This window comes from Leptopilina boulardi, unplaced genomic scaffold, assembly GCF_019393585.1.
Source record: "Leptopilina boulardi isolate dan_hultmark-lab unplaced genomic scaffold, ZJU_Lbou_2.1 LbouV2_393, whole genome shotgun sequence".
Lineage (NCBI taxonomy): Eukaryota > Metazoa > Arthropoda > Insecta > Hymenoptera > Figitidae > Leptopilina > Leptopilina boulardi.
In genome coordinates, this window is record NW_026137966.1 from 884,458 (window position 1) to 907,248 (window position 22,791).

Sequence of the window (22,791 nt, forward strand, 5' to 3'; positions counted from 1 at the left end):
GGTTTAAGAGACACATTTATAAACACTGAAATTCATATTTGTTGGTTTCACACAAAAAAGGTATAAAAATTAAATAGTTTGCTCTCAAATTATCAAAAACTACATTTTTATTATTTTCAAAATTATTTAACATAAAGAATGAATGAAGAGATTTTAGATGGGTAACGAGCATTCTAAAGTATGAGTTACAGTGTAGGAGAGGATGGGGTAAGGATAGTTAAGTAAGACATTTTTGGATCTAGCAGCTAAAATTCAACAGACATCGGAAAAAGAATTGTATCATTCGAAAGCCTGTTTATTTAGTTACAATTTTGTAATACATTATTTTTATGTGGATTGCAATGCCTTCGAGATATTAGCTGAAAATTAAAAAAAAATTTAACTATTAAATAGTATAGATAGTTATCAAAATTCTTTTTACGAAAAATAATCAAAAAAAGACATTAAATTTGTGGTTTTTTTTAATTTCATTGAATAAAAGCACCTCAAAACACTTCAAAGCAGTACTAAAAAATTTTTTTGGACATAAATAAATATTTAAATCAGTTAATATCTGAAACAGTTTTTTAAACAGAACTGAGACATTTTAGAAAAAACAGGATTTTCACAAATAAACATGTAGCTTCCACAAATGATATCGCATTAAGATCAAATTTTTCTTGACGTCTTTTGGTGTTAAAACAAGTATATATGATGAATGGTGCCCTTTTTGAACAAGCCGTGTAGGCAATAGAGCCACTAACTATCCTTGCCTCTTAACTATCCTTGCCCCATCTTCCCCTACTTATCTACAATAAAATGAACTCGTAAAACTAATCAAATTCAATGATTGAATGTATATTATATAAATACACAAGTATGTGACCACTTTTTGTAATATTTACAATAGTTTGTTATTTATCGTTTTACAAGTTGACTACTCATTAGAAATTTATTTAAAAAAAATTCAAAGTAAATAGGGTCAGTTGGGGTAAATGGGGACAAAATCGCTATTTTTCAAAAATTACGAAAGTTTCTTCTTTTAAAAGGTAATATTTGCGGGTTTATTTTTTTTAAGTTGTTATTTACGTTCCCAAGATTAATTTTATGCATCAGAAAAAAATTTAGATAAGCTTTAAACGCATGAAACTAACTGCCCCCATTTACCCCAAAATTTATTATGGAAGTCATAAGGAATAAGAAAAAAAATTTTGTATGATGTTTAAGTATGTTTTTTTTCAAATGTGAGACAAAATACTGAAACTGTTTGACTTTGATTTTCAAGTTTTTATGCATTGAGCGATAACTTTTTTTATCTTGCTGCCAATTGTCAAGATAAAAGCTTGGCAATACTCAAAACCTCTTGCAGGTGATCTGAGGTTAAAATATTGACGTTGAATTTAATTTTAAAACTAAATTAAGCTCCAAAACCTCTTATTCCCATTTACCCCAACTGATCCTATGACATATTATTCATATCGCTAAGAATTGACGTCTTGAAAAATCGCTTTTCTTCATAATAAATCGGTTACTATCGATATGGATGTTATTAAATTTTATGTAGAAGGTTCTTACGAATTAGTACAGTAATCGTCATAGAGCAAATAAGAATCAGTTATAACAAAACTTTATTTGCCATCAGTCTTGATCAACAGCTTATATTTTTAACCCATTACACAATTTTTTTATTCATTACAAAAAGTAGTCACTTATCATAGTAAGAATGTGGACTTTTGTAATTAGTGCTTATACATTTTTCTTACTTGTATTCAAAAATTTATTTTAAAGTTCACGACAGTTTATTTCCTTCAACTAGATTGAAGCTACATGTTTTTGTAATACTGTGTTCAGTCAGATCTCAAAGTGTCCAGAGTTAAAGATCGTTTAAGACTACATAAGAGTCCGTTTTAAAATGTGTCTCAAAGATTGTGATTGGAATTTCAAAATTGCAACTATCCATTTTTAGAGAAATGAAAAATATTTTAAAACAAAAAACGTATACCTGATCTCATTCTACTTACAATTTTATCACCTTTTAAGATGTAAAGAAAAAAATTTAATTCCTATAGATTTTGTATTTTAAAATGTTTGTGTGGTATCTTTAATTCAATTATTTTGAAATTAGTTTTTTTACTGTTTAAGCATTTAATGAAGTCAACACTTATATTTGTTTTATTTGAATTACAAGCCATACAATAAAATTTAATATTAAAAATGAGGTTTCGAGCATTTGTGATATAAAAAGTCGTTTGAACCTGAGTAAGTTCTTTATGTACTTAGCATATAGACTATTATTTTTTAAAACATTGTATCTAAAAACACCATATGTTCATATGTCTAATTTAGACATTTTTCCTCATGAAAACAGTTTTGTTTTTGTTTTTACAAAATAATTTTATATTGTTTAAGCAGCTGGATACTGTGTGAGATCTGACTGTTATTGTGTGTTTGTGCATTGTACAAATTATCATTTGTATAAAATTATACTTTTAAACGGTTTTTTGTGAGAAACATATGTATATTTGTTAATTATGTTTATCAGGACCTAATGTCCTGATAAATTATTATTATTATTGTTGAAAAAATTAAAACAACCATTAAATGGATGTTGAAACTTATTTTATTTAACAATTTTTAAAAGAGTTTTCGAAGAAAGTGGAATGCGTGCAAATTGAAAAATGAAGACGAGTTAATTTTAGACTTAGCGGGTTGTCTTCCATTGGCACCACCGGAAAGATTTTTAGAAGGAATTCAAATTATTGAGTCCCAAATTGAATTCTATGATAATCACGTACATGGAAAGCTTGAAAAATTTATCAATTATTTACGAAGAACATGCTACAGAAATCGATATCTGATATGTGTAGGCAATCTTCCACATAGAACCAATAATTTAAATGAGTCTTTGAATCACCGCTTAGGAAAAAAACTTGGTGGAAAACATCCGGGAGTTTGGAAATTTCTATGTTTGTAGATAATGATAATTATTAAAATTTTGTTTAAATTCTTTGCATTTAGGGATGTTAAAGTCGATTTCTTGTGATCGACTTCTAGTTTATTAAAGTCAGGGTATAAAATACTTGTGCAGAATATAATTTTTCAGTAAAGGACCATCTACGAACTACGTAACACGTTTTTATTGAAATCTTCCCCCTATGGTATAAGTAGCAAAATTTTTTATCAACATTATTTTGCACTGAATTTAAAAGGATTTTGTGAAAAAATTAATTTTGTGTGATACATGATGATCGTTTTTAGATATTATGACACTATTTAGAGTTTTCGTCATACCTTATACACTAAAACGTCAATCGAGAACAGACGAATGTGTAGTACTGTTCTCGATTGACGCGATTTTTATCGCTCGAAATTAAAAACACTTAGGGCTGTATAAAGTGCGTCAGTTATAACCTAAATTATACCCGCTTCCCCACTTCCTCTCAAGTGTCCCCAAGCTCTGTTTTCGACTGACGTGTTCTCGATTGACGTTTTAGTGAACTATAAAAGGAGGTGTGCAAATGCTTTTATTAATAATTTATCTTAGAAAGTCTATTGGTACAAAGTCGATCAAAAAGTCGATTTTTCAACCCCATTTGTATTATTGACGATGTTCGAATAAAGGTTTTTATTCTACACTGAGAGAAACGATTGGTTGCGATTACCATTTCGTTAGTAAGAGTATTTTTGCTAATTTATATTAATTACTGTTACCATTTCGTAGCAGTATAATCGTCCGTGTGTAATGTGAGGGACATGGTTATTTTGGATTGCTGTAAGTGTTTTGCATGAATAAATAAAGAAAATTATTCTTGCCAAAGAAATGGTAAACGCAACCAATGTTTTTTTCAGTGTGTACTTATATTATATTAAAATCGAGATTTTTAAAAATAGCTCTTTTAAATGAAAAAATTTCCGATGAAGAAATCCGACTAGAAAATTTGCTACAAGGACATGTACCAGGACAACCAATGCGTAAAAGAGACAGAAAAAGAGATACTGTGATATTTAATTCTCAACAAAACCTTAAAGCTGGAGGGTATTAATTATTATTATTCATATTGAATATATAAATCTTTTGTAATGTAGATTTGTTATAAGCACGTAATGTTAGGTTGTTAAGAAATATTTTTTGATTGGCACACATCATAACTTGATTAGTTGAAGTTTTTTAATAAAAAAATGATTATAAAAATAATCATACTTCAATTGATACACTTTTTTCTCACACTGAGAGAAAAGATTGATCAGGGTTACCATTTTTGAGATGACCATTTTTAGTCAGTTAACTATACTGCTGCAAATTTATTTTTTGTGGTTACTATTTTATTGGTTCGCACAACTATATACTTACTTGGTTTAACTAATTCGTTTGTTAGAATAACTATTTACGTAGTTACCTTACTAACGAAATGGTTAGGCTAACTAACTAAATGGTAACAGTAAATAATATAAATTAGCTAAAATACACTTACTAACAAAATGGTAATCGCAACCAATCGTTTCTCTTAGTGCACAAAGTTTACCTTATTGCCTTTGGATCACATTTAAGTAACATTTACATTTCTCGAAAAGTATATGTTATGTTTCACGATAATCATATGGTATATAATAATAATTTGTAGATTCTTAGAAACGTTTTTAAGAGACTGCTCAAAAGCTTAAAAACGCAAGTTGCAAAAAATTTTTAAGACCAAGAGGACATATTAAAAACTCTTTAAACTCAGGTAAGAAAACATTAACATTAACATTGCACATAAGCAATACTCGCACAGAAGGTAGCGACTCTTAATTGTTTTCTATGTAGGTTTGATAATACAATTCTGTTCGGTTGTTATACTCCTTAAAATTTTCTACTTTTCCATTAAAATTGAAAAAATGCTTGTTCTTTCGATTGACGGATTGTTAATATAGAACTAATAAATCTGACCTAATCGTTACAATAATTTAGATAAATATTCTATTATAATTCTTATGAACAAAAATGTATAAAAATATGGCCTTTTTTGGTACATCATTTAAATTCCTGACATTTCTCATAGACTACTTTAAAAACTTAAATAGTTGTAGTTAAATAACTGATAATTGGTTTAAATATTGGAACAGAATTGAAACAATTTGAGCGTCAATGGTAGTTTAAGGGGGTCTTTCTGCTTTAAAATTAAAAGAAATAGATTTTTTTGCTTGAAAATGTTCATTACTATTATAAAATTACTGTCCCAGAACGTTTTCTTAAAAAAATGTTAAAAGCAAAAGTTGTAATCAAAAACTGTTCGATAGGCCTAGCTCAATGTATTATGTTATAAAAACTTTACATGCATGTTATTTATATAAATTTAAATTTGACAAAGTAACAATTAATCAAGGAAGGGATTTAAATGTGTAGGTAAAAAATATGCCGTCTACAAATTTTCTTAAATTAGGAAAATATTTTTCAATTCCAGAAAATGTACAGTTTCAAAGGAAAACAAGAAAATTCTAAAGTTTTTATATATGATAAAATAAAATATTACAAATCTTCAAAAGACTTTCTAACTGCTCGCTGTGCATATCATTATGACGGGTGCACAGCCAAAATCTTTTTTACCGATAGTGGGAAATGGCAAATAAATAGAGAGCACACTTGCAAACAAATAAAAAACCAGATAAATTATGTTTTAAAGAAAAAGGCAGAGAATAAAATACTGCAGATGTGTCGACAGACGAATAGGAAAAAGTCAGAAATTTTTCAAGAAATTTGTCAACGGTATATATAACAAGATTTTCAGGTTTCCTAAGTAAGAATTTTTAATCTGATTAAAAAGATAAAAATTGCTGAGTAAATATAGTATCGTCAAGGAGGGCTATAATGATACAAAAATCGCAGGTTTTCTATAATATTATTAACAAAAATTCCAATCTTTATAGGAAAATATTTAAAACCATTATTTTAGTCGTATTGTGGACATCCCTAAATATATTTTTATAACTTTATTAGAAAAAAATTATTATCTTAGTTATGTAAACACAAAGTTTGTACCTAAATAACACTGCTGTTGAGGTTATCACGGTACATAATTTGTTTTTATTTCTAACATAAATTAATTTTTTTTTGAAATTAAGCTGTCTAAATGGTAACTTAATCACATATTTTTCTGACACAAAAATAAGCAAATAAGCTTGTAAATGCTGTATTTTCAGTTTTAGACACACTTCTTCTAAATTACTTAATAAAAAGTTATGAGTATATATTGTTATAATTAAATTTTTTTTTTAAACAGTTATTTTGTTGCCAAAAGGTCACACTACAATTTTAGCTAGGTTTCAAATTTTATTATTTCGAAATAAATATTTTGTAAATTAAAAACTGTCATATACCATGATAGCCCCTGATGAACCAGAATATCCCCTGTTGACAGTAAACAAATTTGCATAATTTAATTAAATGTTATTATTGATATTTATTCCTTTTCCTTTATAAAGAATGAATTCTTAATAATCGGTTGCGCAGTATGCTTTTTTTACCTGACAATTATTAACTTTCCTAAGAATTTTTAATTTTGTTTGTAAATTACACTGAAAAAAAAGTTTGAAACTTTTAAAAACTACATATTCACTTTTAGATGAAGCACAATTTTAGTATTGTTCTTTATAGAATTTAAAACGTCGTAGAAATAATGGAGTAGTTATTAATTAATTTTTGAAAACTCAGTAAGACACTGCATGTTCCCTAGCTAATTTTAAACTTTTTTACCTACCTATAAAGATCACACAGATCAAGAAAAAATTTTAAACTGTATTCTAGTTATTCGGGAACTGGAATGTGCGTAGAGTTTCTGTGCAGATATATATTACTTGTTATAAACATTCTATAGATTCTGTCTGGCTATTTAGTTTATAAAATATATAAAATCATATCATTAATATTTTAAAGTACATTTTGTCTTATAAATTTGTTTAAGTTTTAAAAGTACAAATATATCTTCACACAAGTTGTGATAAGTGTTCGCAGTTAATTCATACAATATTAATATATGTATTTTTTTATTATTTACAGTTACAATATCAAATTGTCATACGAGGGTTTAAGACCAAGAATGATTAAAGCCAAAATGTCAAAATTTATAAATTTCAAAAATCATGTTGAATTTTTTAGTGCTTTAAAGGCAGAAAAATTTTGTTCGCAAATGATTAATGATGATACAGCATTATTAAAAATAAAAACAATAAAACAGTGGCAGACAACAATTTACTTGGATAAGACTTTTGAGGTGATTATGTTTTTATAATATCTATTTAATAATTTTTCTTTTTTTTCCTCGCTTGCATTACACTTTTGATTATATTTGATATATCATAAAAAATCATAAATGTTGTATACAGAATTTTAAAGAAAATAATTGTTTATACTTTTATAAAGTGGTCTGTATTTAAAAAAAATTAGTCGTTTGTAATAATTATACGATTTATTAAAGTAATTGTAATTTATGGTATTCATGCATTTAAATTTTTACAAAAACAATCAGTTCCTTATTTAATTTTGATAAAAAATTAGAAACAGATAATTTTAAATGAGTACATGCTATTTATATCCTGAAAAGCGAATGGAACAATTTACACATTACACATTTTTTCTGTTACCGTGTGATACTTACCATTTCGTATGCAAATTATTTTAATTTCATTTTATTTTTTAGATCAAGTTTCCAGAATTTGGCCTAACTTTTCTAAATGTTTACGTGATGGAGGAGAAAGAGGTAAATTTATCAACATAAATTTTCACTTAATATGTGTGCGTCCGCATGATAAGGACTCGCAGTATCGATTTTACTTATGCAGTTTTCATTAACTTGTTGATGTTATAAGTATATTTAATTTCAAAATATTTTTTTAAAAAAGAGAAAGGCATTACTTTTTCGATTTATTTCAAAACTAGTGAATATATGTTTTTTCAACAATTTACTGCAATAAATAGAAAACTATTTTAAGAAGAAACATAATAAAATTCAGAAAATTAATAAATTGAGCAATATATTTGTTTCTTCAAGTAACTCACTGTATTAATGTCTGGTAATTAATTTCGTAAGAATACGGATGATCTATTGAAACTTCAATTTTTGATAAAAAGCACTGCTTTATCGTTTGGCGAATTATTTTTTTATTATTCCTGAATAGAGATATTTGAAATTCAATTTTTGATTTCGTTTTCCAACATGGTGTTTTCATCTAAAAGGTTTTAAAAACTCTTAAAATTTTCGAAATTTATCCAGGAATGCGCCTATATAGATAGGTCCATAAGAACCAAAATGAGTACGTCACCTTTTCACGTGACACCAACATATAAAGAATGCCCAAGTATGAAAACCAACACGGCCCAATACTGGTCCAGTATTGGCAAAATCGGCATCAAACCTTGGCAGACAACATTAGGCCGATTTTCGTGGTGTTAATTGCGGTTGGACGTTGGCTGCCAGGCGTCGGCAGACATTATTGGCCCCATAATAATTCTGTGGAAACACTTTAGCCGTTACTGCGCCATGACTGAGCCAAAATTCGTCCTAAATTTGAAAAAAATGGTTTGTTTCAATTATTTAAAAATTAGAGCTGTCGAGAATTAGTGCCAATATTTGACCAATAAAGGGACGAGTTGATCACTATTACTGACCCAGCAACTTTTGTCCTATGTCGGCAGACATTACTGTGCCAATGTTAGGCCGTATTAGCAGTCTTGGAATTTCGCACTTGGGTGACAGATGAAATGAAAAAAAGGTATATGGCCTAGCATGTCAGGATTTTGAAAAAAGTGGGGCTTAAAACCCCCAAAAAACGTGTTTTTATAGGTGTTTAATATGATTTTTCTCTTTAATCTGACGTGGTAAAAACTTCAAAAAAGTCTTAAATTAAAGCTTAAATCGTGTACTACATGACCCATACACGCAACCCTCCCCCCTAATTTTTTTCAATAAAATATACCCGCCCCCACCAAAATTTTTTTAAAAAATTTTTTCGGCGAAATGAATAGATGTTTATTTGTTTTGTGTTTATAATGTTTAAGGCCATAAATTTTGCATTTTGCCTATATAATTTTTAATCCCTTTGCAGTCTAGTTAAAAATCACTTATAGGCCTAATAAGGTTCTAAACAGAGCTTCCAAAAAATTTGATTTCATCGTATTTAAGATTTTTGGGTTCATCTGTCATCAAATTCGAATTCAGCGACCCCAAAAACCCCCGAGAAAAAAATTTCGACCGAATCCCATCAGTCTTGAAATTGGTCGCCATTTTAGGTCCGCCATTTTGAATATTTTAAATCAACCTTAGTATACTTATCACCAGTCAAATCAAATTATATTTAGTATTATTATTTTATCAAAAATTGACAGAAATTTTTTTTTATAATATATGACAATTTCTGCCAAAAAAAACCGTCTGCCATAAGAAATATATGACTTCAATTTTGTGACCACTATTTATTTTGTTAATTTAACATGTTAAACTGTATAAAAAAATTAGTTTCAACCTTAAAATCAAAATTTTCCAACTCAACTTTTCTGGAAGCTGAATATGACAATTTAAATGAAATGAGCCATATATATTACAAACAGATATCGCCGCCACCGCTGTTTCAAGACTCTGAATATAGCCTCAAGTACTCCCTCCCCTCCTTCCACTCTTTTCCCTTTCGTCCCCTTCCCCACCCATCAAAAATGATCTAAATTTAGAGGTTAAGATCGTTTCAAGACTCTGAATATAGCTGCAAGTCTCCTCTTCCCTTCTTCTTCCCCTACCTCAAAAATCAAGGACATATGTCAAAAACCAAAGTTTTTGAAAGAGATTAGACAGATATAACCTCAAAATTAGTATTAGAAGTCAAGAGATGACAGTCCCCCTTAAAATATGAAAGGTCATAGATCAAAGGAGTACATGGCCTCAAATTTACGTCAAAGGTCATAGGTATGAAGGCGAACATAACCTCAAAATTTGGTCAAAGTCATAGAAAAAAATACTGACATAACCTCAAAATTAGTGTCATAGGTTGAAAGGACGTCTCCGTGGTGCATCTTAGAAACTAATTCTTTAAACTGAAATAAAAAATTTTTTTAAAAGAATTTGCCTAAAATTAATCTTTGAAAACATATGAAAACTTATTCCGTTCCTGATTAATTTTTTAATTGCAGAATAGATGGAAATTTATTTGACGGATGCAAGTTAAAATATAGTTGAAGTACATACATAGGGTCTAGAAAACAGTTTAGGCTTAAGACACAGATAGCGATATCTGTTAATTTTTATCACTTATGTGTATTTCTTTTCTTTTTAGAACTAAAGTATTCTTTACAAATTAAAAAGTTTTGTTTCTAAACATATTTTTAATTATTTTATAATATATATTATAGGTATATAATATTTTAATTTTGTAAACAATCCATTTTATTTATATAGTGTTCTGTGGCCTACTGCATTGTTTCTTTAAATTTGAGTCAACCTGTTATAAGAGACTGTTTTAAATATCTTAAAGCTTCATCTTGCAAAGAATTGAAATTGATTATTGGACCTCTAATAAAAGATTTAGTGTTGTGTGCAAAAGAAATATTCGATGTAGAATACACGACATCATGGTTTCATCTTCGAGAGGTAATATTTTATTATTTGTTTCTGCTGATATTTTAATTTATATCATTCTTAATACATCCAGAGAACTATTTTATTTGCGCATATTTGTCTTCATTACACATATTTAATGAATTTTCATAATATAATAAACTTGATTTTATTACATGAATTTGTATTTTTATTATTATTATTTTTTTTCATCTTTTCTATAATTTAATCAATTAGGTATATAAAAAATTTTCACAATAAGTTTTATTTTTCATTTTTTTCTAATTAGTCAACTTTTGTTTAAGCATTATTTAAATTGACAGATTAAAATTTTATTCTAATATAATATATTAAATTGCAGATCGTTAAAGGTGTCTGGGTGAAAAATAATCTCCACAAAGATGAAAATAATTTATTATCCTCTGCTCTATCTTTGCCATTAATGCCGACAAACATGATCTTAAATGCTTGCAGATACCTTCAAAAAATATCTTTGAAAAGTAAATGTATAAAAGAAGAGACATTTGTAAAAGACATTTTTACATTATTTTCTACAATTTTTGAAATTGCGAGCGTAGCTAATACCACATCTTTGAGATTCAATTCCATTCCAACAGTATGCAGAAAATTAGTTGAAAAGATAATGACGTCAAAAACTCCAGGCGAAATGTTTGGTAAATTATTGTTTTTTCTTGTAATTATTATTTTAGAATTTTATAGACTGCCTTAACCCTTTGTAAACCTTAAATTCTATACTGTTTGAGGTGTTTGTGGCATCTAATTTTATAATTAGAGATTCTTTTAGTTTAAACGAAATGCCTTTTTACAAATAAGTATAAGATGATTATCTTTATAGGTCAGTTTATTTAAAATAATGAAACGAAAGTATTATCTAATTTTAATTCTGTTAGTAGAAACCAATTTTATTACTTTTGGAGAATGAAACAAAAGTAGAATCAAATTTTCAGTTTCGATTAATGTGTAAATCATAAATAAACCACGATGAATTTTAATTCTGATATCCTTATGTGTAACAAAACAAAATTATTTTTGAATTTTGTTTAACTCCGTGAAGGACTTGGTTTAATAAAATTAAAACTATCATCCATTAAAAAAATTTCCTTTTTATGTATTCTAATTAATTTGTAATACTTTATTGCGCAAATTCTGTTTGCAAAACTTTCTTTGCTATTATATGCTTACAGAAATTTTTGTTTTCGTGTTAATATTAGTTATGTTTTTTTATTAATTTTATTACAATCGTAATTATATATATTTTTTAATAACAGCTAAGATTAAAGACTTCGTGAACACTGGGAATAGCAGCAAAAAACCGTTCAGTTCTGAAGTATCAAGGAAGTCGCAAGACGTGTGGCATAAAGTACTCAATACTAATGCAAGGTTATTATATAAAAGTTTAAAATTTTTTCTCCAATCACGCTTAAACTCAGGGCATTTGTAGTACTCAAAGATGTTAAATTTTGGTAAAAATATTTTTTCCTTTTGTCCAATATTTTCCGAGAGGGGGGAATGATAGTTTTGGGGTTTTACGGTACTAGCATTTTTTAATAATTTTTTTATCTTAAATATAAAAATAAATAATACCTTCTCATGTGATGAGAATGTAAAAATTTATTAATATCAGTTTCGAAAGCTCTTTTGTTCCTCCTTCGATTGGTAATATTCATTTAAAAAACAAATTTGACAAAAATAAATTTGCCTTTTTCCATGTGAATGGTACGATTTTTTTTAAATTGAAAGCTGAGGTTTTTTCCTACAAAAGTTTATAGTTAAAAAATGGAAGAAGAATATTTAAATAATTTTAATTAACATTTTCTGCTCTTTTGACCATTTTTGGCAATTTTTAATCTAAAGCGGACTCAGAATCTGGTTACATATAATAAAAGTAAATTATACTTTTATAGATTAGAGGTCGATGAGTGCATAATAATTCTACGCAATGAGAGTAAAAAATTCACCACAATCAGCAGACGTAAGTTTTGAATACTTCATGTAATAAAAAAATTAATATCAAACAAATACACTTAGGGGAAAGTTGACATCAGTAAAAGCATAGCTTAGTGTGTACTTTCAGTCTTCTGAAAATTATTCTGAAAAACTAAATATAAATGTGTTTTACGTATACCTACAATATTAAAAATTTTTAAATCATGTTGACAATAATATAAACATACTAATAATTATAATGTAAAATATGAAAGTCAATAATAAAATTGTAATTTAAATACAGTAATGATTTTTACAGAAATACAGAACAGTTTTAAATAAAAGTGAAATATTTTACAGAATGTTTTACAAATATATGACAAAAAATACTTTTTCACGTATGTATTCCAATGTCTGTGTATAATTTTTCAAAAAGATTGTTAATTGTTTATTTTTTTCAATTATAATTATTATTTATTGTTATTATCAATAAGCCGTAACCTTCAAATAGATCAATCAAATTCTAAAAACATAAAAATTATAAATTTATTGTTAGAACGTTAAGTAAATATCGCTGAAGGAAAAAATTATTATATAAATTTAGAAATAAATATGGAGGAATAGAATGAAAAAGTAACTTAAATTGTAATTAATTATTTAAATAAATGATTGAAAAATACAAACAAATTGTCATTTTTTCACAATCATAGTCTAACGCATATCGGTTACTACTGCTTTGAAAAAAGTGATAAATTGACTACTTTCCCCTACATGTGATTAAAAATTGAAGCAAAACACCATATAATTATATTTGTATTCTTTATTTAGAGAGTAGAGCAGCCATTCGAATATCTCCAATCGATGAAAACATAATTAATTTCTTATCTTCCTGCACTGATAAATCAGGTATCTATTATAATTAATATTATAGTATTCCACATAAAACTGTGAATTCTATATAAAAAATAAGAAAACACATTTTTTGTATATTGCTATTTGGTGAAAATTATGGATGTTATAGAATTACTTTTAAAACTTGTTTTTCTCTCTCTATATATATATATATATATATATATTTATTTATTTTTCATAACAATAAAATATTCTGCACAAAATAATTTGATAAAACTTTGGGATCATGAAATAATTAAAAAATATAATTTAGATAAAAAAAATTTTAATGCAATGAATGGTTTAATTAATTTTTAAAAATTTGTTTTAAAATTAGTAGAGTATACCTGTCCAACGCCTGAAAAGGAGAAAAACAAAAATGGAATGGATGAAGAAAGCAGTGAAGAAAAAAGTATCATAGATGATGAAACTGTAGACGAAAAAATTATAATCATGTATGATAACGATAATTTAAACGTTGAAGAAACTAATAGTGCACCAGATGATGAAAACTCAGATGACAGTCAAAGTAATGCTATATCAGACGATGATAATGATGATGGAGATGATGAAAAGGAAGACAGGATTAAAATATCATCTGATGATAATGATGAATACTTAAACGGTAATGTTAAAAATATTTTCTTTTATAAAACAATAACCGAATATGAACAATTATTACCCTGTAATTTATCCAATATTCTTGCTTAAAATCTCTATTTTGTTTAAACAAAAAAAATTTTACTTGACAAATATATTAACAAAAAATACTCAAAAGTATTATAATTTATAAATTAAAAATAAATAGAAAAGCTCAGCACATTTGTGCTGTTTAGTGGTCAGATATTATATTAAATCGTTCGTCCCTCAAGTTAGATCAGAGTTCGTATTTAATAAGCGCTGCTGTTGAGATAATGTGTTAAAGTTCTCTCAGAGTGTATTTTTTTTGTATTTTTGTGAGTATTGTAAGTAGATAAAAAGACAAAAAAGATAAGATAAAAAATAAGTACAGGAATTCTTTGCAGGTTAGCTCACCTACAACATTTTAACTTATAGCAATGCTGAAACCGAAATTTCTATTTTTACAGTTTCAAAACAAAGTAAAATCAGTTTTAATATAATTTTCGAATTAACATAAGCAATAACGTAGTGCATATTGAACAAAGTTTGAAAAATTGGCAACACCAGTTCTGTCAGATTCTGCATTAAAATATTCGGTCTCACAAAGTTAGCGGTAGATACCATATTTCTGTGGATCGATTTAGGAAAAATATTAATCAAATTGAGAATTCGAACTCACCGGTAATAAAATATAAAGAAATCCGATTCTGAAATATTTCTAAAGAAATTTATATTTGAAACTTTCCCCTTTAATTTATAATATAAAATTTGATATATATATTTATCTAAAACGTTAAAAACCTATGTAATTTTAGATTGCTTAAAGAAACTTTGCAATTTATAGATAAAAATAATGTTTTGGGATATCAATATTAAATTAGTACACAAACAATTTTTAAAGTTTTGAGAAAAAAATGAAGATTAACTTGCTCGCATATGAATCTTATTTAACAAATTTATGATCTATTTATTTAAATAATCATATATATAATAAATAAATCATTTGATTTATTTCAAAATAAGTAATATATACGTCAGATTTAAATTCAGGAAAAATAGCGGGGATAGGGATCGCGACTGTCATGACGTACGTGATTACTAAACAGTACAAATTAATAAACTTTAAGATGTTGCCAATGTCAAAATGAAAACAATAAAAATACGATATCTTTAAGTAAAGATATTATATTTTTAATTTTGGTAACTTGACTGCAATTATTAACTTAAGGGGGGAAATTCGTGTAAATGCATGTTTTTTCAGGAATTTTATTTAAAAAACTGGTAAAGTTTATTGAATCAAAGAAAAGCATACCTTAAAGTACACAATATGAGATTTAAAAAAAAATTTTTTATTAAAAAATATTACAAAATGGCGGCGTTACAGGCATTTGAAGTTGCATCTTTGATTTTGCGCCGTGCAGCCTACAGGTCACAAATCTCAACTAAAATTAAAAATTAAAATTTTTACCGTTAAAATACGCAAATACGCTTTGCATGACGAAGAGAAAACTAAATAAAATTTTTTTTTTTGGAAATTTGGCACCATTTTGAAAAAAATTATTTTTTCTTTTATAAACAATGTTCAAAAACAATTGTTAAAATTTTTTTTTAAAAAGGAGCTCGTCATGCAATAGCCAGTAAGATAAAGAAGATTTGAGGCAAGTTTGATTAAAATCGGTTAAAAATTGACTGAGTTACATTGCACGGCGCGCGAAAAAACACGTTTCAAAAAAACGCGTATAAAGTTTTCGATACATAAAAGTAGTGTTTTAACTATTGCCTTGAAGACGTTATGTATTCGAAAATAACTATTGCACAAAAACCAAGGTTTACTATCACTTGCTCATAGTGCTTGCTAATGACAATTAATAACATTTTATTGACAAGAAATCGAAAGAATAGAGGGATCTCGTGCTCATCGTTAACTGCATTTGGTGGCATCTGAAGTGCTAAACTTATGTTTACTATAAAACTTCATATATCTAATTATAGATTAGTAATGTAGGATCATATTCTACACATAGTAAACTAATTTTTAAAGCAAAAAAGAAAAATTGTAAAAAAAAAAATTTAACACGAGTTTCCCCCTTTAATACTAAATATTCTGGTATATATATATATATATATATATTAATTAAATTGTATTAATTTAAAAAAAAAACCTTTTCTGATGTTTATTTTCAATATCTTAACATAAAAAAATAGCTTTAAAAAAAATTTTTTCCAACAGCAAATGATTCATTTTCAAAACGTCACTTATCTGTTAACGATGAAGAATCAGGTAATATATTAACTTAGATTTATAATTGAAGGGTAGAATGACAAAAGGGGTCAAGCGCCAATTCACTGTTTTTACAGGAAGTAAAAAAAACATTTTTAAAAATTTTGCAGGTCATTTAAAAAAAAACTGAGAAAACCGTTTCGATATATTAGTATGTTTTAATAAATAAACAACAATTTGTTGAAATAAACCTACATATTAACGATAAAATTAAAAAAAAACTGTGGTGCCTTGAGGTTATATCAACTGCGCACATTTTCTTTAAGCATTAATTATAAAAAAAATATACAGTTTAAAGAAAAACTGGAAAATTAGTTTCTTTCTATGGAATCGACGAAATGAATAGAAAAAAAAATTCCTTTAAAAAATTATTTGTTTTCAAGAAAATTACAAATTAATTGCTTGCTTTGGAATTGAGCAATAATTTCATCTTTAAATTCAATTGTTCACTTAGTATAACCATAAAAATATTTTAAAATTAATAACAAAATGATTTTAAAATTGTTTAAAATTGAAAATACATTATTATTATTATTAATTTTATTAATTAAAATATTATTGAAATAAAATTAAAATAAAATATTAAAATAAAACCTAAAAAAATAATATTTTTTTTATTTTGATAATATTATTGACTCACCACTTTCTTTTGTTTTTCAATCAGGTTGCAATAAAGTAAATTTGAGGCTATTTTATTAATTTAATGTTTATTAAAAACTGATTTAAATACGCAATAAAAAGAAAATCCTTCTACAGAAATGTGTAAATGAATTTTCTTGATTTTTTTATGCAAAAACCTCATTTTCGATAAATTGGCGCTTGACCCCTTTTGTCATTCTACCCTTCAATTCTTAAAGACATATGAAATTCTTTTTTATTTTATCTTATTTATATTAAGTGAAATATCTGTAAGATAGAAGTTTCAAGCTGCAGAATTTCTTAATAAATTTAAAGTTGTTAGTAGTAGAAGATTTTAAACAAAGCTTTAAGATACCAATAGAGTAGTTTAATACTACAATAATAATTTATATAAACAAAGATATGAATGAAATATTCAATGAATTTGAGTATTTTCTAAATTTTTGATTTAAATATTCACAGAAACGTTGGTAACATACCTTATGTCTCGTTAATATTTGATCGAATAATTAACCATACACATAATCGAATACTTTTTCTTTTCGAGAAAAATAATATACTGCTTTTTGACACATCTTCTATTGTTTGAAGTTGCATTAAGCGTCCTCTAAATTTAAATAGTTTCTAAACAGTTAAGATGATAAAATTGACAACTAAAATTAAAAGTTTCGATAATTTAAAAAAGTTCTAAGCAATAATGAAAATAAAAATTCTGCTGCTGAAAATTCCGTCTACGTAGAAATCAATTAATTGTTAAATTTAATTAAATCTGCACTAAAAAATGGCCAATTCCGTTACTTTTTCGAGTCCTGTAACGCAACTCAGCATTGAGGACTACTGTGTGGACGAGTTTGGAGCACGTTCCACGCTCCAGAAAGGCTCACAACAGTCCTCAAAGTTGAATCGTGCTGCAGGAATAAAAAAAGTAACGCAATGCGCCCTAATTTTTTTTTACTTAAAAGTAATTTTTTAACCTCTTCATTTTTTTATAATATCTATTTGAAAAATGAATTTTAAAAAAGCTCATATATTAAGTTTTGAGTTATATGTATTTGTTATTACGAAACAAATAAAATTTTTGATTAATATTAACATATTAACATTAAATATTAATAAAATGATTAGGGTCACTTGTGGTAAATGGGGACAAGAGGTGTTCGAGCTTAATTTTTACAGTTTTAAAATTAATTTCAACGTCAATATGATTAACGTTCAACCTCAGATCACCTGCAAGAGGTTCTGAGTATTGCCAAGCTTTTACAATTGGCAGCAAAATAATTCAAGTTATTGCTCAATTCATGAGAACATGACAATCAAAGTGAAACTGTTTCAGTATTTTGTTTCGAATTTCAAAGAAAACAGACTTAAAAATCGTACAAAATTTTTTTCTTATTCCTTATGATTCCCATAACAGAAATTCACTTTAATTTTGTCCTTATTTACCCTAACTGACGTTAAATGAAGTTGATTATATGAAATTTATACATTAATAAGCACCAATAACAATCCTTTTTAAAAAATTTAACCGAATAATAGGTTTTTAAATATTCACAGCGTAATTATAAAAAAATATATGTATATATTTTTTTGATAATTTTACAATTTCATAGAAAATGCTTACAATTTAATGCGTTTTTAACCCCGGGCCGGGGTTGTGTAGCGCATTTTGCACAGCTTCAAATAAAGTTTTTTATATACAATAATTTAAAAAAAGCAAAAATGAATGAGTTACACAACAAAGAGTAAAATTGCGCCAAGTAACCCCGGTCTCCCCTATTTATTGAAAAAATATACAATGAATACACTGAAAAATTTAAATATTATGTGGACTAAATATGCAGTTTAATAAAAATTCTATAATTGTAGATGAATCTGACCAATATGATGCAGAAAATTTATCAAGGAGATTAGCAATTTCAAAGAAGATCCTTTATTCACGTAATATTTATATATTGTTAAGTAATTTAAGTAATACGACTCAAAAAACAAGTTGAAATTTGCACACATAATACTTAGGTTTCTGCGAATTTTAAATCGATCTAAAATATTTAACTTTCTGAGTTGAATTGCTAAAGAAATTTTGCACAATAAGTTTATTATAATTATCTTTTATTTAAAATATAGATGCACGAGTTGGGGAAACAACAAAAAATTTAACAAAATGTCCAGTTACTTCGTTAAAAATTTCTTCATCTAAGACAACAAAATCTCCAAAAAATTCTCCAATCATTCTCACAAAAACAAACAGTCTAAAAGAAAAAACTCCATCTAAGCAAACAAAATTGACAAAAAAAACTTTCATTTCTCCAATGACTTCGGACAAAACGAAGAGCAATAACGATAAAACTTCTATCCCTAAAAAAATATTTCAACAAAGTCCTTATGTTGGTCGAATGACTTTAGATAAAATAGATAGCTACAAAGATAATTCTTCTCAAAAGAAAACAAAATTGATGCAAAGAACTTCAATTTCTCCGATCACATTGGTTACAACAAAAAGTCATAAAATAGAGACGTCTGCGTTAAAAACTGAAAAATCGACTAAAAAAATTTCTCTTTCTCCAACGATAAAAACTTCAACTGTAGGTGTTCAAACAGGTAATATATTTTTTATTCTCATCCTTGTATTAGATAATATCATTGATTATTGTAAAAGTAACATTTTGTTAAAATAGTAAAACTACCTCCAAATTGCTATTCCAAAACCTTCAGTTGCTTTATTTCTAGTTCCTTATTATTTTGAGATTATTTTCTTCACATGTTTACATTTTTACAAGAGATTTATATATATATATATATATATGCCGTTAAAAGCACGTTTTACCATTAAGTTAGGGGGTTTAATTTGGTATGATTATTTTTTTTATTTCTTATAGAATTCAAAAACGGCCATTTGAAAAACCACTCTAATCATGTAATTAATTTTTAAATTACTTTGGAACTCGTAGAATGGTTTTTTAAAGTTTTCCCGGAGACCTGAAAAAATTGTTTTTTTAAAAATTAGTTTAAAGATTTTTTCCTAAATCATGAAAATGACTAAAATAATTTTTTTTTATCCGTTTAAACTAGTTAATGTTTCTTTTAATGTTATTCCAGGGTTTCAAAAAATCGATATATTTTTATTGCATTTTTTAAAAGCATAAGTCTTGAGCGCTGAGTAAAGCTCAAGTATAGTAAATTTAGGGCTCACAAATACCCTAAAATCACAATACCACAGCTTTTTAGAGATCAAATATGAAGAATATGTTTGAAAAAACTGTTTTAAGAAGATATTTGACATTTTCTCTTTTGTTCTATGCTTAAAATACAAATAAATAACAAATGATATTTGACTTCACAAAAATAACACTGCTCCTTATTAATAAAATTATTAATAAAAATTTCTTTTTAGATCCAATTAAGAAAGATTCAACTACGGACAGATCATCGAATTATGCGATCCACAGGAAAATTTTGAGGGAATTGAACCATTACCAATCCACAAACAGAATGCGTCGAAGCCGTTCTCGATCAAGGTCATACTCGCACGAACGCCACAACTCTCGCCAAAGATATTCTCGTTCTCGCCACGACTCACGCTACCGCCCAAGATCTCCATCTCCAAGGCACTATCGAAGCTATAAAAGATCTTAAACCTATTTAGGTTCGCCATTTTTATTATGTTATTAATTCACATTATTTGAAACTTATTTACTTAAGCTACGTTTTCTAAGAATAATATTATAAAATGAAAAATAAGTCTATGAAAAAATTCAATTGTTAAGATAGTTTAAAATGAGTAGTTCATTGTCGTCTTCGTTAACATTAATTACATTTCTTTTCTTGTTTTCTTATAAAATGTGTTTCATAAAATGAAATTTAAAATATGGAAAACAGAATTCTATATGAATTTAAAAAATAATGTGTTTAAATTAATTATTAAATTTAATAGAGAATCCACTTATATATTTATTTAGATAGTACTAAATAGCTTTTTGTACTGTCAAACCTGAAAACAACATTAAAAGTTATTGGAAATGGATATAGAAGTTTTTCCAATGCCCTCTATATTTTTTTTACTATCCTGATTAATAGCTATAAAAGAACAATTTGTTGCTTACACCAAACTTGCTACACGTTTGTCTGCAATTTTGCACGGCAAGCTTCCTGCAAGTTTGCTGCAAGTTTTCGTGCTGATTGGGTACTTTTTCATAAATTTTGCGGTTAAAAGTCTTTGTATACCGTTTTAATATATCTTTTGAATACTATTTCTTTTACGAAAAGACACCTTTAAAGCTATTCTGCAACTTAATGTTTTTACTTCTTTTGTTCATTGAATTTTGAACACCCCCAGTGTGTAATTTAAAAAATACCAAAACAAAATTTGAATCTATTTCTGTGGAATTAAAGGTTAAAAATTTTAATTATTAAAATAAAAATAGTAACGCATTTTGACATTCTACCACAATTTTTCCGGAGAGACCAATATAGCAACTGCGCTATTTTATAGCCAAGGTGTTTGTTTTTGTCTCACAGGAGGGGGCGTTGGTTGGGGCCCCCTTCCTCCTTTTTTAAACAGACGTTAATTTTAGTAAACATTAAAGAGTAATTTGTGCCTTTACAATAATTTGTATTTTTTTAAATTTTGATAAAAACTAAGATTTTATATGTAAAACAATTTTTGTATATAAATTATTTAGTACAGATGGTACTCAATCAGTGTCTGAAACGTTGGCAAAATTTAACAAAAATCTATTAGTCTACTACATTTAAAATACTGGATCCTATAAGGTGATATTTCATTCAACATTCATGTCAATTTTAACATTTAATATTATATCTTTTAGGAATTTTAAAAATTTGTGAGCTTAAGTTATGCAGATAATAATTTCAATTCCTAATACCACTTTCCAATCAACCCAATCATACAACTCCTGTCAGTTTCCGGTTTGACCACATTAAAAGAAAAACAGTCAGTCAAAGAAGAAAACGCATATCGCCCACAACGAAGGGTTTCGTGGCTGATATTAACATACACTGAATTGATTACACTGTGCAACAGAATCTAATCTTATTTATTTTTGAATCGCATACATTGATTTTCGTAGGTTTTTTGACGCCAAATACGAATACGAACTCAGAATTACTCCATCACCCTAGGTTTTTAAAAAATTTGACCTTGAAAATTAAAAAAGTACTGTTTTTGAGGTAGTTTTTGATTTTATATAACGGTACAAAAGTTTTTTTGAAAGTTTTCGTGATGAGCGTTACAAAACTTATATCTTCATGAAAAAATGTTTAATTTAGAAAATTTAAAAATATTTATTTTAGTATGAGACATCCTTGTTACAATTTTTCGTTACGAAAAATTTATAAGTTTCGTTGAATTTTGTCAGTAACATATGTCTACAAGGTTTCTTGTAGATATCAGAGTGGATTCCAATTATTATCGTGTGCTGAAGACGATCCCAGGATAAAAAATTCTGTATCACGTCAGGATTTTGCAAAAAAGGGGTAAGAAGCCAATAACAACCACAATTACTGCAAATAATGCTATGGATATTAAATTACTTCCTGCATATAAACAGATAATTAAAGATTTTAAAAAGAAAATTCTATTACAAATTAAAAATGAAGATGAAAAAGATTTATGAGTTGCTTTTTAGAAGAAAGTCGTACATCAACAGACACCTTATCCTTTCTCGACGAATGATTTCAAGATATGACCACAAACTGCAAAATTATTCCTGTTTATAAACACATGATTCAGAAATGTAAAGAAGTTGATTCATTTATAGATTAAAAACGAACAATGATAGGATTTATAAGTTGCTGTGTTGCAATAGAGACATCCTTAACCGACAACAGTTCCTTCCA

The 22,791-nt window shown here is 26.9% G+C and overlaps 1 protein-coding gene across 5 annotated transcripts in view; it reads left to right on the plus strand.

Annotated features, from left to right (window-relative positions):
- The window catches only part of LOC127288738 (MATH and LRR domain-containing protein PFE0570w-like), a 33,052-nt gene extending 12,190 nt beyond the window's left edge, over nucleotides 1-20,862 (plus strand). The window contains exons 1-13 of one of the 5 annotated variants that reach the window (XM_051316374.1): nucleotides 5,438-5,722; nucleotides 7,013-7,226; nucleotides 7,653-7,712; nucleotides 10,398-10,589; nucleotides 10,918-11,230; nucleotides 11,846-11,957; nucleotides 12,482-12,549; nucleotides 13,332-13,409; nucleotides 13,732-14,019; nucleotides 16,246-16,296; nucleotides 18,802-18,873; nucleotides 19,060-19,533; nucleotides 20,327-20,862. In XM_051316374.1, coding sequence (XP_051172331.1) covers nucleotides 5,667-5,722; nucleotides 7,013-7,226; nucleotides 7,653-7,712; nucleotides 10,398-10,589; nucleotides 10,918-11,230; nucleotides 11,846-11,957; nucleotides 12,482-12,549; nucleotides 13,332-13,409; nucleotides 13,732-14,019; nucleotides 16,246-16,296; nucleotides 18,802-18,873; nucleotides 19,060-19,533; nucleotides 20,327-20,568 — 2,220 coding nt within the window. In that variant the 5' untranslated portion in view covers nucleotides 5,438-5,666 and the 3' untranslated portion in view covers nucleotides 20,569-20,862. Of the gene's footprint in view, nucleotides 1-5,437; nucleotides 5,723-7,012; nucleotides 7,227-7,652; nucleotides 7,713-10,397; nucleotides 10,590-10,917; nucleotides 11,231-11,845; nucleotides 11,958-12,481; nucleotides 12,550-13,331; nucleotides 13,410-13,731; nucleotides 14,020-16,245; nucleotides 16,297-18,801; nucleotides 18,874-19,059; nucleotides 19,534-20,326 lie in introns of those variants that run through there. The other 4 variants (XM_051316378.1, XM_051316376.1, XM_051316375.1 and 1 more) reach the window with 4 other exon arrangements.
- The last annotated feature ends 1,929 nt before the right edge of the window (nucleotides 20,863-22,791 follow it).